This window comes from Taurulus bubalis, assembly GCF_910589615.1.
Source record: "Taurulus bubalis genome assembly, chromosome: 13".
In the NCBI taxonomy this organism is placed as follows: Eukaryota; Metazoa; Chordata; class Actinopteri; order Perciformes; family Cottidae; genus Taurulus; species Taurulus bubalis.
Window position 1 is genome coordinate 11,967,134 of NC_136601.1, and position 17,626 is coordinate 11,984,759.

A 17,626-nucleotide genomic window follows, 5' to 3' on the forward strand; every position below is an offset into this window, starting at 1 on the left:
ACTAATTAGTAGGAATCTACATTTGTGTTTAGTAATTAGTTTACTACTTTACTTTAGATTAGTTATATATATATATATATATATATATATATATATATATATATATATATACACACACACACACACACACAATCTCAAATAAGAAACTACTTTAAATCCATCTTTTTTATAATGAATTACTACATCCAAGGTGAAAAATCAAGTGGTTATGTGTTTTGTATGTTTAAAGTATTGTACAATAACAATACCCAACATTACAAAGTAAGAAAACATAAAGCAATGCAGTCCACATCAAACTGCATGATGGAGCTGTAACTGTAACATATCTTATACAACTCTTATAACAAGGTATTCTTTCGGTTATTTTATGGCTGTTCATTTATTTTTGTCAGTGTCGTGTCGCGGGTGAATGACGTCAGTGAGACGTTTCCCATCATGGCGGCGGAAGGCTGTGAGGAGATGAGCGGCAACGGGGAGCTCGAGGAGTCTTCAGGTAGTTAGAGCAATATTAATGAATGTACAATACGCCGTTTTCTCATTTCACAGACATTAAGGAGCATTGGTTTTATCTGCAAGTATTTTAAATAAAGGTCCGATACGACTGGAGGCTTGTTGTCAAGCATGACAAGCTAAGCTAGGCTAACGTGATTTCAAATGACGTTACACACAGAACGACCCAGCTCAGAGGTCCGTTATTAAGTTTAACAAAAAAAAAGTGGTCTGTGGTCAATATCATTATTAGTTATGTCGTTATGTTCACAACCTCCCAAAGGTAGCAGAGTCAGAGATCAAACCCGTGTGTACACATTTTATGTGAATGAAACCGATATCTGCAGGTGTTTCAAGAATAAGAACAGAACATTACTTATTTCCTTTTTGTTTTGTTGACTGTTTTTGTCTCGCCTGCTGCGGGCGGTGGTTCAGCTGCATACCTAGTTTGACTGGTCAATATAATATGTATATATTTAGTTTTTTATCAAAGCATTTACTCTGCACCGTATTTGTAGTTGCACTCTTCTATCTGCTTAATTGTTTTGATTGGTTTACTCATAGTTTGTATTAATTGACATCAACAATATAACACTTTGTTGTGTTGGAACACCTGTTGGTGTCCAGGAAGCAGAGGAAGGTTCAGGAATCACATCACGTTGCATTTATTTTACCAGTGCTTTTTTCTTTTTGAGGTTAATTGCATTTTTCTATTTTTATGATTTTTTGTTCACCTCCATTTAAAAAAAAAAAAAATCAAATCAAATAAAAGAGTTGGCTGTGATATTGTTGTGTTTCTGTTTGACAGGACTTTGGGAGTTAGGGATTGTGGCAAAGGGCCAAATTCAGCAACATAGCTTCATGAAAAACATTATAGTAAAAATATTGTAGCGTACAAGAGGGGCTTACCTGCTAAATCCCCTTCAATCATGTAAATTGGGATTACTGACTCATTACCCTTTGATCTACCTCTTCAGCCATGGAGGCCTCTGAAGCTGCTGCATCACCTCCGGCTGCAATGGCAGATATGTCGGAAGAGAACGGCAGTCCCGCCGTGGCCCCTGAGGCCCCTGTAGGCCCCGATCCGGTTACCTTCTCAATGCCCCCACCTGCAGAAGATGAGGAGGGAGAATTTCCCGCAGACTTTGAGCGCCTGTGGAAGGCCGCCCACGACACTCCTCAAGACTTCACTAGCTGGACTGACCTGCTACAGTACTGCGAGCAAGAGGTGTGTGTTATTGTTATTGAGAGTCGGAGGAGAATCAACAGGGTTCAGATAAAGAAAAATGTTGGGAACTATCATATTCTCCCTCAGTAAAGATAAGTTTAAAATATTGACCTCCCGTCTTCCAATGAGGCCACAAAGCATGTGTGGTCTGGAGGCTTGCAGTAGCTCCAAGTGACATTTGGATTTACATTTTCTCTCAAATGTCCAGAGTCACATCACAGCGTCACGCAGAGCGCTGGAGGCTTTCCTCACTCGTTATCCACTATGCTATGGCTACTGGAAGAAATTTGCTGATCTGGAGCGCCGTGCTGGATACAACAACAAAGCAGAGGAGGTAAAACTGGAGAGACGGTTTACAATTCTGCGCTCATTCTTGCCCTCACCATTATGAATACTTTAACGTTTATGTATACTTTAAAAAAAAATTCCACTGGTTTCAATGTTGTGGTGTGCTGTGTCAGGTGTGTACTCAGGGTCTCCAGGCGATCCCTCTGAGTGTAGATTTGTGGATCCACTACATCAATCTGCTGCTGGGAACACTGGACATGAACCTGCCAGAGTCGCCCACGCGGATTCGCAGGTACTCTGATTAAAGACTCCTCTTTGGTTGTTGTATTTTATGCTGTTTGACGTGCACAAAATAGACATTTATGAGAAAATGTCAGTAAAACAAAAAAGAACTGCTGTTGTTAAAGCTGTAGTAGTGTTTAATTATTTTCCAAACCTCGGCCCTCAGTGTGTTTGAGGATGCGGTTGTGGCAGCAGGTCTGGACTTCCACTCAGACAGGCTTTGGGATCTTTATGTCGAATGGGAAAAGGAGCAGGGGAACATGAAGAAAGCAGCAGCCGTCCTGGACAGAGTCCTCAAAGTCCCCACCCAGCTCTATAACACCCACTACGACAAGTAAGACCACACACGCATGAGCCAAGTGTGTGTGTGCGCCAATCACAATTTCTTGGAAGCAAATTAGAAAAACAAAAATGGCAATGCTATTTTCAAATTTTGCTAGATATTTTCAGTTGTCTATTAATCACAATAAATCAACATACTATTGTGATTTTTTTTTCTCTTGCTTGAACACCTCTCTCTTTCTCCCCCTTTCACTCTTTTTTTTCCCCCATGTGATTAATCTCATTTTGCATCCTCCCCTCCTGCCCTCCGTCAGGTTCAAAGAGCACCTGAACAGCCAGGAGCCTAAAGATGTGCTTTCCTCGGAGGAGTATGAGGAGCTGAGGACGTTGTGCCGTCAGAGTCAGAAGGCAGAGCGTGCCGAACAAGCCCAGGAGGAGGAGGCGGAGAGGCCGCCAGGGGAGGAAGAGCCCGCCACACCCGAGGGCACAGACACAGTGAGTAACATGTGACTCGCACTCAGTTTGAAAGTTTCAAATGTGTGTAGTGACACATAAGTTAAAGACATGGTCAAATAGATGATTCTTCTGATATTTCCCTACTTTCTGTGTTTAGGAGGAATTGATGCAGAAGATGAGGGAACAAGTGCTGGTTCGCAGGGACAAAGTGTACCAGGACAACGAGGGAGAAGTCCGCAAGAGATGGCACTTTGAAGACTCTGTGAGTTTTTCTTTTCTCTTTCTCCTCCACTCTGTTTATTATCTTTTTGTGATTCTCCTCCCTCACTACTTTTTTGAAAATCAAAACCAAGGCTTGACAACGAATACATTTTCCAGACACTTATTAACACATTTAATACGTTTGATGCTTATGATGAGTTTTAGTACTGGTAGACAAACCGTAATTTATTGATACTTTACTTTGAGGAGTAACGACACTTTTTTTCTTCTACAAAAGCCTTTTTCATTTTTGTAAAAGATGCCAAATTCCAATGTTCGATACAGTGTTATACATGCTGAAAACAGTCATTTGTACTAGAACGCTGTCGAAATTCAAAACGTATCAAATTATAGTTAATGCCACCTTTCAATAGTTGACGTTTTTAACATTTGAGTGGGTTTCAAAAATGTATTGAGGTTCAATATTGAATCTTTCTGAAAACTGAAGCCCAAAATGTTCACGACCAAATAGTATTCATTTATTTTATTTGTAGATCAAACGTCCTTACTTCCATGTCAAGCCACTGGATCGCCTCCAGCTGCGGGCCTGGCACTCCTACCTGGACTGGGAGATTGCTCAGCTGAACAAGGACACCAAAGATCCACAAGATCCCCAACAAGGTCAGCTGTCACCTGTCTCAGCAGATCTACAAATCTGTGTTAACATCTGAAAGCGTTCTCAGTTTTTACGCCATTTTCTCCTTCTAGATCCAGAGCAGGCAGCCACAGCCGAGTCAGAGGTCACAGCCCAGCCTCAGGGGGAATCGGAGGATGCTGCAGTTGCCCATGACGACCACAGGGTTCGCATCCTCTTCGAGCGTTGTCTGATCGCCTGCGCTCTGTACGAGGAGTTCTGGATCAGGGTGAGGAGGAAAAGTGTGTTTGTGTGCGAGTCGTATTTAGTGAAAAAACACACAAAGGGCATACACTGGTGATCATTGGTGTGTGTGTGTGTGTGTGTGTGTGTGTGTTTATCTCTCCATGTATGTATATATGAGATCTTTGTATAACATGTTCTCGCATATATGTCGTTCAGTACAATCAGTACCTGGAGTCGCAGAATATGGACGAGGCGCGGGCCATTTTCAAACGAGCCTGTGAGATCCACTTGGCGTTCAAACCCAACATCCACATGCAGTGGGCCACCTTCGAGGAGAGGCACGGTACGACAAAACATGAACATACTGTACAAACGCAGCTTTATTCAGTTTTCTGTCAAATGTTAAATGCCTTATGTCTGTCTTAACCTTGCCGTTATGCAGGACTATTCATTTAAAGATACTTTGTGTGTAATCAATGAAAGATTCTGTGAATGTCAGTCAAGGTAAAACTGAAAAGTAAGATGTGTGTATGAAGACGACTATTGGGGTCAAACAGACCCCAAAGTTTTTTTTTATTATTATTTCACTTGATTAGATGCTGTACTTGACTGGGTTTTCACTTCTTTGTCATGAACTGAATATATATCATTATAAAGGTCTTTTAATTTGGGTCCCCTAAGCCCTATAATGCCCTTTTCATAATTGTAACACATTTAAGGTGCCCCATGGAGGTGTCTGTGTTACTCACCAACACTCTGTGTAGTCTCAAAGTCAAGCAAGCATTTTGAATGCGATCCCTTCCTCATTAGACTTTTGCAACACTGATTTTATTCAAAAAGAAGGGGAAAAACGGCATTGTTTATCACCACTCTTTTCCATCAGGTGACTTAACCGAGGCCCGTAGAGTGCTGGAGGCTCTGGAGAAAACGCTACCAGGGTTGGCGGTGGTCCGTCTTCGCAGGGCAGCTTTAGAGAGGCGAGCGGGCCAGCTGGACCTATCTGAGGCCTTGCTGCGTGAGGCGGTAGATGAATCCAAAGAAAAGCCCACGTTACACGCTTTTTATTCCATTAAGCTAGCTCGTCTGCTGCTGAAGCTGAGCAGGAGCCCCAGCAGAGCCCGCAGAGTCTTACAGGAGGCGCTGGAGATAAGTCCGGTGAGAAAATTACCACCCACACATATTTCAACCAATAACACAGGCTTTTGGTCAATCTTCTCATCCTAAAAGTTGAAGGATGTCAATGTTGAACACAAAACCTAAGCTTCACTAAGGTTTGCTTATTGGTGGCTCAACATACTGAGCAAGTTCTTTAACAGTCTGATTTAACGTCTCTAAACATCTTCTGATAAGTCTCCGTGTCCCACCTCAGGATAACGATAAGCTGCACCTGAACCTGTTGGAGCTGGAGGTGTCGGGGGACCCCTCAACGGAGTCGGTGCAGGAGTGTGTGACGCGAGCCCTGGCAGCTCCCCTCGCCCCACACACCAAGATCCTCTTCTCCCAGAGACGCCTGCAGTTTGCGGAGGACTACAGCAACTCTATCCAGAGGTCAGAGTTCACCACAAGTCTTCTGTAAACCCTGATGAACAAACAATTCATGATCTTGGTCCTGAATGTAGTTCTTCGTTGTCTCTGCGTCCTCTGCAGCGTGCTGTCTGTCTATGAGGAGCACCAGAAGCTGCTGAAGGAGCTTGGTGGAACGAAGAGGGGAGCAGAGAACGGGTACATTCAATCACATTCAAAACATTTTTCTCGCAGTTGCGGCTGGTCATGTTGAACATAAAATATCACATTGTGTGAGTGTCATAAATAGTATTTAGTTTGTTCCTGTTTCATGTTGGACTGGTTTCAGTCGTAATGTTTAAAAAATGACATGGTTGCAGCTCATGCATCAGATTTGAAAGTATAATTATAAAGTTAGCTTTGTAACTTCAGTATTGACCATTGAGCATTATGCATGCTTTTATTTCAAAGAGCAACTTGTCTTTCTCAATCTTAACTCTCAAGACTTTTTGTTTATTATTGATTCCTAGAATAAATCTTCTTAAAACAAGCAAAATGAAATAGACCTGTAGTGGAAAAACAGGGATTTCCAATACACAACCACTTATTTCACAAATTGTCTAGACTCAAGTGTCAACTTATTGATATTCGTGTCATCGGCCTTATTGATGATGCATCTCACCCAACTTGGAGAATCGTTTCAAGACAAATACGATTAGAAGTCTGCAGATAAGATTGTTTTCATTTTTGCTGCATAAATAAGATCTGCATTGCGATCATTAGTAATAATTTGTTTTTGTTTTTTTAGGGATGAGGACTCGGAGAAGCTGAGCAAAAGTGACGACGGCTCAGCTGTTGCCGTGTCTGCACAAGACCCACCTACCGTACCGCATGTCCCCATCACGACACCCCCTCCTCCTGTGATGGGTGCCGACGCCAGCGCACAGGCCAACTACGGGGGATACGGCAGCTGGTACCAGGTCAGATTGAGTTTATAACGCATTGTGTGGATGAAAAACTATTCAGGGAAATCTGTAAATGAACAAATGTGGCTTGACTGACCTAAAGCAAGGTGTGTGTGTGTGTGTGTGTGTGTGTGTGTGTGTGTGTGTGTGTGTGTGTGTGTGTGTGTGTGTGTGTGTGTGGAAAAAGGACAGCCTACATCACCCCAGTTTTTAAATCTGCACTTGTTTGCAGGAGGGCCAAATAATTGATTTTAAAGTCTTATTACATATTTATAAATAAATCTCTACTTGGGCCTAAATGTATGACTGACTTGAACCCTGCGAGACCTCTTGCATCATTGGGGAGTGAACTGCTCTGGTGCCCAGGGCAAAGTCTCAACAAAGAGGTGGCTTTTGGTCCAACTGCCTGCCAGGCTTGAAAACCTTATTGTTTTTAATTAAATGTTTTTAAACTGTGGTTATAACTTGTATTGTTGTTTTAATGTATCTGTACAGCACCTTGAACCTACCTTTTTGTTTGTGAAATGTGCTTTATAAATAAAACTGCCTTGCTTTTAACTGCAAGTAAACAGACTCTATAGTCGGGTTAAGGTGCAGTTTGAGATGTTCTGTGTACTTTATTACCCGTTTCAGGGTTCAATATTGATGTTTCTTTTCATTTGCCAGACCAGAAATACAATTCCTTATGCCAATTTTCACACTTTTTGAATAACAACAAAGCCCACATCCTCTCACAGCACCCGATTTATCTCCTGTTTCCAGGATTTAAACTGTTCACGAGCACTTTCGTTCCTTTTCTTTTTACTACATACTGCAGCTGCCCTTACAAAGTACGTACTGTTGCATGCAATTCACATACAATTGGGACATACTACTTTGTCATTAGATTGCATGTTGAACTTTGAGCCTCTTGCTCACATATCTGATGTGCAGAGGATTGTGGGTCAGAATAGCCAGAAAATAATGCTGGCATCCTGGTATTTTTTTATTATTTCATCTGACATACTATGTATTTGCACAAACTAAATCTTTTTCTGGCATATGAATAGTATGGGAGCACAGTTTGTCTTTAATCGCCGCCATTTTCTCGAGAGTACCCAATCGAGAGATGAGAAGGAAGTAAGATGGCTCACTCCTTAGCTACTCCATCATCATCTCTGGGTGGAAATTATTTAGTTATTTTATTTATTCATCACTTGCCCAATCTGTCAAGTGAGTTGCTAGATTTACCAGCCGGTGTGGCATTTTACTTCTACAATAAGGCAATACTTATTGTTTTTTGTGATTGTTTTCCAGCAACCGCAGTACGGCAGCTACGGCAGCTACGGTTACCAAAACACCTGGAACTACAACCAAGGCTACTATCCACCCAGCTAAGTGACTGTGACACCAACAAGCCACAGTAAATGGTTTTGACCCAGGATGACTATCAGCTGGACAAACTGAACCACCCAGTCCTGCCGGTCCACCTGCTAAAATAATATCCCAGCATCCTCTCCTCCCCGTCCTTCCTCTGAGTTACCTCACCGTCCTGGATGTGATTAAATAAGGGTCAGGATTTGAGCTCTTTTAGCATGTTGTGTCATTTCAGTGTTGAGTCTTGAGTGACAAGTGGAAAGACGATGAAAGGAACCCACTCCTATTCTCTGTGCGTCAGTGTCTCTCCATTTTAATCAGAACTATTTTTGTATTTGTTTGCAAGCCCTTCGCTCCTGTTTTAAACTCATCCAGTTTATCCAACTTCACAGGTGATGTATGATTGACATTTTGTACCATTCCAGAGTAGGATATTTGTTGTTTTTTCTAATGTATATAAAGGTGTTTTATAGTGTCACAACAGAACTGTTTGTGTCATGTGTCTGTTTACTTGTACTTTCATAACGAGGGATACAAATATACCGTCGCACTCTTGCGTTTTCTAAAAAGTTGTGAAAAAGTATTCTGAACATCAGTGCATTGGCTTGTCATGTCAGTGAGAATTTTAGGAGAATCTAATTTTCACAAAATCAATTTGTGATGTGAAGCCACATAGCCAGCGTGTTTAAGAGGCTGTAATCTTCATCTCAATAGTCTGAATGCAAAGGAAGGAACAGGCTCTACTTGTTCCCTTTTATATCAAAGCTCTTGAATCATTTATGGTGCCGTCAGCCAAAAGCAAAGTCCATCTAATTCACATCCAAGTATGGCAAGTACCCAATTCTTCCTCCAGGATCCTTGGCAACAATACACGGACATTTCAGTTGCTGTTGAAGAAATGTATATATTTATTAATTTTGTCCATTAGTTTGATAATGTGACTATTAAAGTGAGACGATATCCTCTGAAACCGATTTGCTGAATATGTCAATAGGCCTTTATAACAGCAGACATCTTCACTCGTCATAGCAGGTAAAACCCATGTTACTAATGTCAGCTCTGTTGTATTTAATTGTCTCAGTAAGCTGTGCCAGGACCTTTAAACTGAAGCAGCCATCATTCATTTACTTACACCTGTACTTTTCCTACTGTGACATATCAAACTGTCAACGTGAAAAATGCCAATTTACAGCTTGCGTCTTGTTTTGTTTGTCATGGAGTTTTAGTCCACTTGATTTAAAATCCAGGGGGCTGTCCGAAGCCTGTGTACTGCAGATGCGTGTTGGCCTATTCCAGTTTTGCATGGTTCAATAAAATGCCTGAAACAAACCAGGTCACATAATGTTGGAAGAAGTTAATTATGATGAGAATTCAGTTGAATATGTCTGCTGCAAAACATCACCACCTTGTTCAATTATCTGAAGTTGTATGTGGCGATGACGTCTGTTCAAAGTTAAAGCTGCTGAAGTTCTAATTTTCTTATTGTCAACTAATCACATGAAAAGACTACAAAACATGATCTGTCTCTCTTTAGCCCACTTGTTCTTACGGAAAACAAAACTAACAATGGGTTTAAGCCATAGATGTGGTGCTCTAGTGCAGTGGATCAACCTTTTTTCAGTGATGTATCCCCTGTGAATTAGTTTTTTAGCCAAGTAGCCACTAACCAGCGCAAAGCATTTTTGGTTGAAAAAAAGATGTACTTAATATAGAATATATATGAAATTCAGTTTATGAACTTAACACATATTTTATTTAATATTGATTAAATAACTATTTCTAAAGGACTTTTTTATGCATGCTAATTTTAAATATATTTAAAAGAAATCTCACCTACCACCTGGAGTGCCTCCACGTACCCCCATTTGAGAACCACTAGTGAGTATTTACAGCATCATGTTCATGGAATTTAAGGAAACTGCAATTGTGTGGCTGATTGAATAAGATGCATAATATCAGAGTACAGAATCAATTCAATGTGTTGGTTTTGGTCTTAAGCTATTATTTGACAGACGTATTTAAGGAAGGTTACAAAAATGAAAATTCAGTCCATGATTTTCAGAGTCAGCTTTATTTTAAGTATATTCTTGGTGATTATGCAGACATAACTGTCATCAATATATTTTAACTTATAAAAAAACTGGCAAAGTAGAATGTAAAAATCCGGAAGATCGTGCAGATTAAATTGAAGGCCTTTTCATCAAGTAGGTATTGTGTGGTACTTTGCTTTATAAAGATCAGGTTAAAATTAAACAATTCTGTTTTAAATCATTTTTATAAATGTGTTGTTGAGACCATGAAGCAGTATTCATCAGAAGCCAGCTATCTTCACTTTATTCTTGAGTAGATAAAAGTCACTGTCCACCTCACTGCACACAAACAAAAAATCTATATCAAGCCCAGAATGGCAAAGGGCATCATTTATTCAGTGAAATAGCCAAACTGTTTATCGCTGTAAACTTCTTAAGAGTAGATAGAAACAATCTTAACGCAGCTTCGAGCTACATCTCTCTGCTTTAGTTCAGTTAGCTGACTTGTTGAGTGATACTAAAGAGGTGGTGGCTCTGTTCCCGGTTCAATCTGGTTCTGGTGTCTCTTGTGTTGATGCAGTGGAAGTGGTGAGGTAGGCTCACGGAGCAGATCCTCGTGATCTTACTTTTTGGCAACAACCAGCACAGCTGAAGGCACCAAACCTAGAAGCGGAAAGGAAAGTCACAAAATATGGTCAGACAGTTTAAGTGTCAGTTTTAGGTTAAATAATGACTATGACAGGGAATGTGCTCTATATTCAAATGGAGTTCCAGCGCTCACCCAGTTCTTTGAGGGGCTTCTCCATGTCTAGTTCGGTGTAGACGTGACGGGGGTAGGGTGACAGCAGCGTGAAGTCTTGACCCTCAGGTGTATTGCCGTTCACCTGCACATAGACGCGCACTGCCGCCAGCGGCTCCTGGGCCTTGAAGACTGCCGTGATGGTCGAGCCGTCCAGCAGACGTATCTTTACCGAAGAGCACGGGAGCAGAAGGTGAAGGAAAAGTTGGGCAGTGGATAAGGGAGTTTTTTTCTTCTTTTCATTTGACCATTTCATGCCAAAAAAATGCGTAACATTAAAATACTAAAAAGACATTTGGAATTAAATGAATGTCTCACATTGAAAGTAAATCAAAACTAGTTATGGTTCCTGATGATCCATTTTGTGTTTAAATGGATCGCTTTTCCAGTGAGATTTATTTGTTTATGTGTGCCTTTCAGTGTTGTATAGAGAAATGTGTGCATTCGTCATTCTATTGCATCTGAAGGCTGTACCTGTATCCTGGACTCGTCATACTCCTTCTTAGTGGGTGGAGGGCCGTGACTGGTAGGTGACGAGGGTCTGGGCTGGGCCGGTTGAGACGATGCTGCGGTGCTCGGGGGTCCACCGCCAAACTAAACAAGGACATTTTTTTTAAATAATTTGTTATTGGTTCCAATAGGCGTGGTAAAAGGAAGAAATAGGAAGTGACAGGAAAAAAGGAGAACTGAAATAGGACAAATGACTTGAACATTGACTGGGTTACCTTTAGTGCTCTCTCCTCTCGGTCTCGTGCAATCTTGTCTTTGACCCTTTGCCTGACAGGAATAAAGATAAGCAACACAAGGAATGAAGAAGGTAAATAGTTTTCTTACTTTGACAGTTGTAAAGTTTGCTGACTTAAAAAAAAGAAATGTCTGTTCAAGTTCCTGGTCTTAGCTTATGAGTTTCTTATGTGCCGTGGGTTTCCCTCCTTAACTTTCCCTGATTCTATTGTTTCCACCCACTGTTCATTTCATGGAGGAGCAGGATGGTATTCAACCAAGTAGCTGCTTTTCATTTTTTATGAAGTGGCCATTGTTTCCATTGTGATACTGTCATCCACTATTTTTTCTTTATTCATACTGAATGAGGCAGAGATAACATTGCATTTAGTAATTAACTTTCCCTTTCTTATCTTCAGAAGGAAGTCAAGTAACTGTTTTGAAATTATGCAGAGTGGAAACATATTTGGATGTTTAGGTAGTGCATTATTTAGTCTCTAATAAGACATGACAATTTGGTCCATAAAAAGTACTGTTATTACTACCCAGGGCAAATATATAATAATTATACCTTCTTATAATGAATACCTTACCTTGCCATTTTGTCCTCCATCTTCTCTTTCATGCGCTGATCAGAAAGCTTTTTCATATCATCATCCTGCAGCTTTTGGCGAATATGCTGCAGCTCTTGCCCGTCTCTCCTCCGCTGCTTCTCTCGCTCCAACTCTTCTGCCCGCTCTCGCTCTCGCCTCTCCGCCTGCTTCACCCGCATCAGCTCCTCTAGCCTGAAAAAAAGACAGAAACAGATATTTGCCTTTGTTATTTGAAGTGAGATATATATATATATATATATTTATATAAGTGTAGTAAAGTAACCTTGTTATGTACGAAGATGCTGTGAGTTAGACATACAGTACTGGAGGGATTGTATCAATAGTGTGAACTCTGACCTTCTAACTTGCTCAAGTTTCTCATCCTCTGACATTGGCATCCTTGCACTTGTGTCATCACCATAGCTGCCTTCTCCAACTGCTGTCCCTGAAGCCAAAACAAATGCACATGAAAAAGAGATATGTATTGTGTTGCAATATCTTACTGTGGACCAAAATTCATAGCAAAAATGCTTGCTGACATAAAAGGTGAACCTAACCTACACACCTAACACCACAATCCTTAAACCCTCAGTGAGGACAAAGAAAACATAGACCACAAAACACTAAGGGAAACAAACAAAGTGAACAGACCAATTCCTTGGTGGAGGTGATGTCACTAGGAAGACTTTTTTTTTTTTTAATGAAAATTATATATATATATATACTCAAATGGAAAGATACCCAGCAACTAACCAACTGATATCAAATCATGTTCAGTGTAAATTAACAGTGACACCCACTTAATTTACTAAAGCTAATTTGGAGTTTATACCTCGTTTATAGACAGTAACTATAAGAGTGAGCCATATGAATAAACTCACATTATATCAGAATATAAATATGTATCCTGTTGTCTATATATTTTAGAACAATAATATATAAACGGTTTATGGGGATAGGATACGTCTGTTTTTGTCTAATTGTTTGAATACAATGATATTGTCATATTGGACATTCCCAGATGGCTATTATGGTGGCGTCTAGCATGCTTCCATTGCCCTGACCTTCAGCGGTGTCTGCTAGTGACGGCTGTTCTGTGGTGGACTGGCTGCCTGCTTCTCCTCCCAGGACATTCCCCACAGGCGGCACAAAGGGCTCATCAATGTCTGCGTCGTTCTCATGTTCCATCAACCTGAGGAAAGCACATCACACAGGAAAGTTGAGGGCTGCTTACTTTGTTCATGACAAAAAGTCAAATTATAATGGGGGAATCAGTAGCACAGCTAGGTTTTAGAAGAGAGACCTATTGTGTGACTTTCAGTGATGACAGAGGACCGTGTCCATCCAGTTATTTTAACACTAATGTGTATGTGTGTATGTGTGTGTGTGTCTCTCACCAGTCCATCGCTTGTTCTATACCCTGGTTCCCTGTGTTGGCCACTGCCTTTTCCCTGCGAACAGAGATAAAGGACAGACAGGTTACAGTTTTACTTTCACTTCTTTGGAAGTACATGAACCAGGACATATTTTGATATATGGTGTCGCTCACGCTCTGTTTCTATCAAAGCCCATCTCCAGCAGGCTCTCTAGTGTCGTTAGCTCTGCCATCTTGACCTGAAACACATTGTACACACACCAATAGTTATATTAGATAGGAATAATAAACCATGATAAACGGAGTAACGTTAAACAAGTACTGTGACGTCAAGGAAAGTTAATAATGTGTTCACATAGTGCTGTATACATACAATGGTGACGTTAATGTAGCTCCTTCACACAGGACTGAGCTAAATAAAAGTCTTGAGCGAGCTAGTCAAGTTGTATTTGTCCTGTAACTTACTCTTTATTAGAAGCAAACCGCAACAGAGTTACAACGTGTCGAAATGGAAGTTGATGAATCGATCGTTAATGTGCCGTTTTGCTGAGTGCTACAATTAGCATCAAGCTGGCTAACGTTCAGATCGCGAGAGCGAGCCGAGAAGCCTCGCTGGATAGCTCGATTAAAAACGACCAGGGACTCTTACAAGCTCTCCGTCACTTCAGCCATTAATATTTGTTTGTACGTAACACGTAAAGGCACAGATACGTGTAATTGTATTTTCTACAGAGGCAATATCAGCTAATATATTCATGAAGACAACGTTAGTTAGCTACTCACACATCAGTCAACAACGCTTCTACAGTACGGGAGCCCACAAAGATCAAACTGAACCGCATGGGAAAAGCGAAATAAAATGTAAATGGTCTCAGGGGCTATTTCATACATGTGCTTATACTGTATACGCACGATAATTTATCTGACACCAACATTAATCTATAATAATGACACTTGTCATATAGTCTTCGTGAACACTATTTTTAACCAGTTTATTGTATATACTCCGCTAAAATGCTGTACTAAGAATGATTTCCTTAGTGGTGAAAGAAGTCCAAAGGTAACACAGTGAATACATCCTGAATTAAAAATGTTGTGTTGCAGTGTTATGATATGATTATGTATTCCACATTCTTGGATTATTATTAATGCAAGAATGTGTGAGCAGTTTTGATAGTTGAGATCTGAATTACTGTAAGTGCTGCTGGGTAGCCAAACATATCAAGTATAATTCTAACGGAACTATAGAGTAGAAGCTAAAGCACCGTACAATTGAAATAATCTGGAAAAGTACAATTACATTGCCTTTACAATTGCATGCAAAACCAGAACAGGTCCAGTTTCTTTCTTACAAGCTGCTTACAACTGAGTTCAATGTACTTTATTGTATGTTGTCTGTCACCAATAAATGAGTTGGTGATGAGAATGGGTCAAAAGAGTAGGTTTCCACCCTATGTATTAATTATGTTAGTCGGTGAAGGCTACTGTAAAAGACATGTTAGTTTACAAAGAGAAAGTACATTGTTTCATGACAGCAAGTGGCACATACAATGATTGTCTTTATGTGTATCATCTTCTTCAAAGTCCAGTGCACTTGAAACCGTCTCTACATGCGTTATTAAACACATACAATACAAGTATTTAAAACCAGAATGTTACAATTAACCATGCTGGCTCGAATTAAACCACTATGGATAAATGTTTTATAGATTTCCGAGGAAACTTCAGCCTAAATGATGTCAACAATGTAAAACAAGCTCAACTGTTCTTTGTTTAGAAAGAAAGAAAAGCAGCCAAGCTACATTTTGATGTATGCTTCTTGGATGCATCAGATGTGATTAATTGTCTCTTCATTTATTTATTTAATCAATTCATTCATGATAATTACGTCTGCTACACATGAGGTAGACCAGATATCGATGTAGTTTTTGGATAATGTGGGAGCAGAGGCCGGAAGCAAACAGTGAATGAAGAGGCCCAGGTAGGGTGAGGAGGCCCATTTGAAGTGCTTAAGGGCCTGATGGTGTCTCTTATTGGCTGCTCTCCATCTTGTATGGTTTGGTCCCATCCTCTTGTCTGTGGCTGTTCAAACAGAATGCAATTTGCTGACTTATATGGGAAGGTTGAGTCTGTTACATATTTACAGTGAGTGTAATGATTAATTTTTTCTCTCCCCCACGCAGTCTTAAGCAGCCCTCATTGATGAGTCTGCCATTACTTAGAGACAGACTTCTGCCTCTGCCTGCTTGCTTCTATCGGTCTTTTCTCATCTTTCAAAAACTCACCCACTAACTGTTTTCTCTTCATTTATTTGTTTGCATTTCCTTACACTTTTTCCCCCCACTTTTCTGACTTCTCTCTCAGAATGAATGACTGAAATAAGCCTCATTTGCGGTTATGACTTGGTGAGTATATTTTGTATATTTAAATGTGTCTATATACCTGAAAATTAGTAATCGAAGAGACTGTTTTTTTCATCATATATTTGTCACTGGATGGAGCACATTATGGGACAAAGACAGCTCTAATTTGCATTTACACCAAACTATCATGTCATTTTGTATTGATTAGATATTAACTGTGCATCAACTCTGTAAGCAACTTGAGCAACCTGTCACTGGAAGTGCACTCGTTGTACTTGATCAGTAAAACAATCTCAGATCATCCAGCGAACAGTCTTGCTATCTTTTTTGGTGAAATGGCTATAAAGACATATCCAAAATCGTTGTTGAGGAAATTTATAAAATGAGTGAAAACTGAATTAAATTCCAAATGCTTCCTGATAGAATTATTGGTTGCCAGCCAAACATGCAATCGTTCTTAAAATCTTTAGAACGTTTAACATTTAATTTCTGTAACAGAGTGGGTCTATTTGTTATATCTGTACATTAACAATAACAACTGTTTACAATGGAAACCTTGAATGCGTTTAGGATAGAAAGGTATCTCTATAGATTAGTTAACCTGACTTGTCAAAAGGGTCTTTAGTGTTGAGTCAACCCTGTATCATAAGCTTTGTTTAAAATGTTCAAAAACTTGATTTCCTTTCACAATGCTGACCAGATCAGACTCTCTGTCCAGACTTACTCATTGCTAATGTGAGTGCTGAGATTCACAACACATATTTTCTGAATGCACATTTAAAACTTTCACAGTGGAATTATCAAGTAAAATATATGTACATAAATGAGTGGGCAAAGTCGAAGGTGACAACAGGGATGAAGGTCTCTTCCTTCTTTTAAATTGCTTTATGGCCATGTTTTTCAGTGAAGAAGAGGGTTAAGGGTCAATGTCAGTCGGGATAAGTTAAGACAGATACTGGTAAACTATAGAAGATGTGGTGTACAAAAGGAAATGATACACACTAATCTTTACTACTTGAGTTTGAAGCCATATCAATGCCTGTGTGTAAAATATTAATTGTAATGATCTAAAGCCTCCCTCCTGACTCAAATCCTTCTTTCATTGAGTGAATAACCCGCATTTTATTGGTGTCATAAGAGTAACATGTTTCTTAGAAGCAGTAAAAACCAAGATCAGGAGATGTAAGACTATGGTGGATGATATTCCTTTTATTAGGTGTGGGTGGTATTATCCCACGAGGGCTCAGATAAAAATGCAGTAAAATGATTTGATTTAATGAGGCCTAACCAGAAGAGGGCAGAATTATTCTTTTTTTTTTCTTTGTGGCTACAGTTCAAATGTGTATCTTACATTTGAAACATTGTTGGCACACACACACACACACACACACACACACACACACACACACACACACACACACACACACACACACACACAAACACACGTTTTTTACAATCACACCTCATAGTATTTTCAAACACTTGGTGTAAACTCTATTTCCACCACCACATTCTCATGGTCTGCACGCGCTGCCAGCTGTGCTGTTTCTGTGGGTCTCACCAGCTGTAACAGCATCTCCATATGGAACAGTTCTGGCTTCCAGTGGAGCTGCTGTTATCTGTGGTGGGACACCTCTCGTCATCGGGAATCTCTGTAACGTGCAGTAGAATTTCAAAAAACAATTGTTTGTGTACAGTAATGCCTTCTTTTTGCTGTTTTTACAATATGTGTAATGTGTATGCTTATTTCTGTGCAGGTTGCTTTTTTGCAATACAATTAAACTGATCCTTTAAATCCTGTATAACTGTCTTC

General features: G+C 40.0%; 2 protein-coding genes across 3 annotated transcripts; one reads left to right on the top strand and one right to left on the bottom strand.

Annotated features, from left to right (window-relative positions):
• Positions 1 to 435: 435 nt before the first annotated feature.
• LOC306746136 (pre-mRNA-processing factor 39) lies at positions 436 to 8,408 on the top strand (the record flags this gene model as incomplete). The annotated part of the gene is made up of 15 exons (XM_079229007.1): positions 436 to 493; positions 1,467 to 1,717; positions 1,926 to 2,051; positions 2,179 to 2,297; positions 2,454 to 2,621; positions 2,884 to 3,064; positions 3,183 to 3,287; positions 3,781 to 3,907; positions 3,995 to 4,149; positions 4,323 to 4,449; positions 4,990 to 5,261; positions 5,476 to 5,654; positions 5,754 to 5,828; positions 6,418 to 6,589; positions 7,871 to 8,408. The coding sequence occupies 15 exons, from the start codon at positions 436 to 438 to the stop codon at positions 7,949 to 7,951; spliced, it is 2,196 nt and encodes a 731-aa protein (XP_079085133.1). The 3' UTR covers positions 7,952 to 8,408.
• A 1,909-nt stretch (positions 8,409 to 10,317) lies between these two features.
• Positions 10,318 to 14,262, bottom strand: ubxn1 (UBX domain protein 1). Of its 2 annotated transcripts, none has more exons than XM_079228306.1 (10): positions 14,234 to 14,262; positions 13,625 to 13,689; positions 13,473 to 13,526; positions 13,140 to 13,267; positions 12,433 to 12,520; positions 12,076 to 12,267; positions 11,485 to 11,536; positions 11,234 to 11,353; positions 10,742 to 10,925; positions 10,318 to 10,623 (listed from the first exon to the last, which is right to left on the bottom strand). In XM_079228306.1, exons 2-10 carry the CDS (start codon positions 13,681 to 13,683, stop codon positions 10,583 to 10,585), a joined length of 918 nt encoding a protein of 305 aa, XP_079084432.1. In that variant the 5' UTR covers positions 13,684 to 13,689; positions 14,234 to 14,262; the 3' UTR covers positions 10,318 to 10,582. The 2 variants fall into 2 exon arrangements, with proteins under 2 accessions (XP_079084432.1, XP_079084433.1); XM_079228307.1 differs by lacking the exon at positions 14,234 to 14,262 and adding an exon at positions 13,916 to 14,054.
• Between the last annotated feature and the right edge of the window lie 3,364 nt (positions 14,263 to 17,626).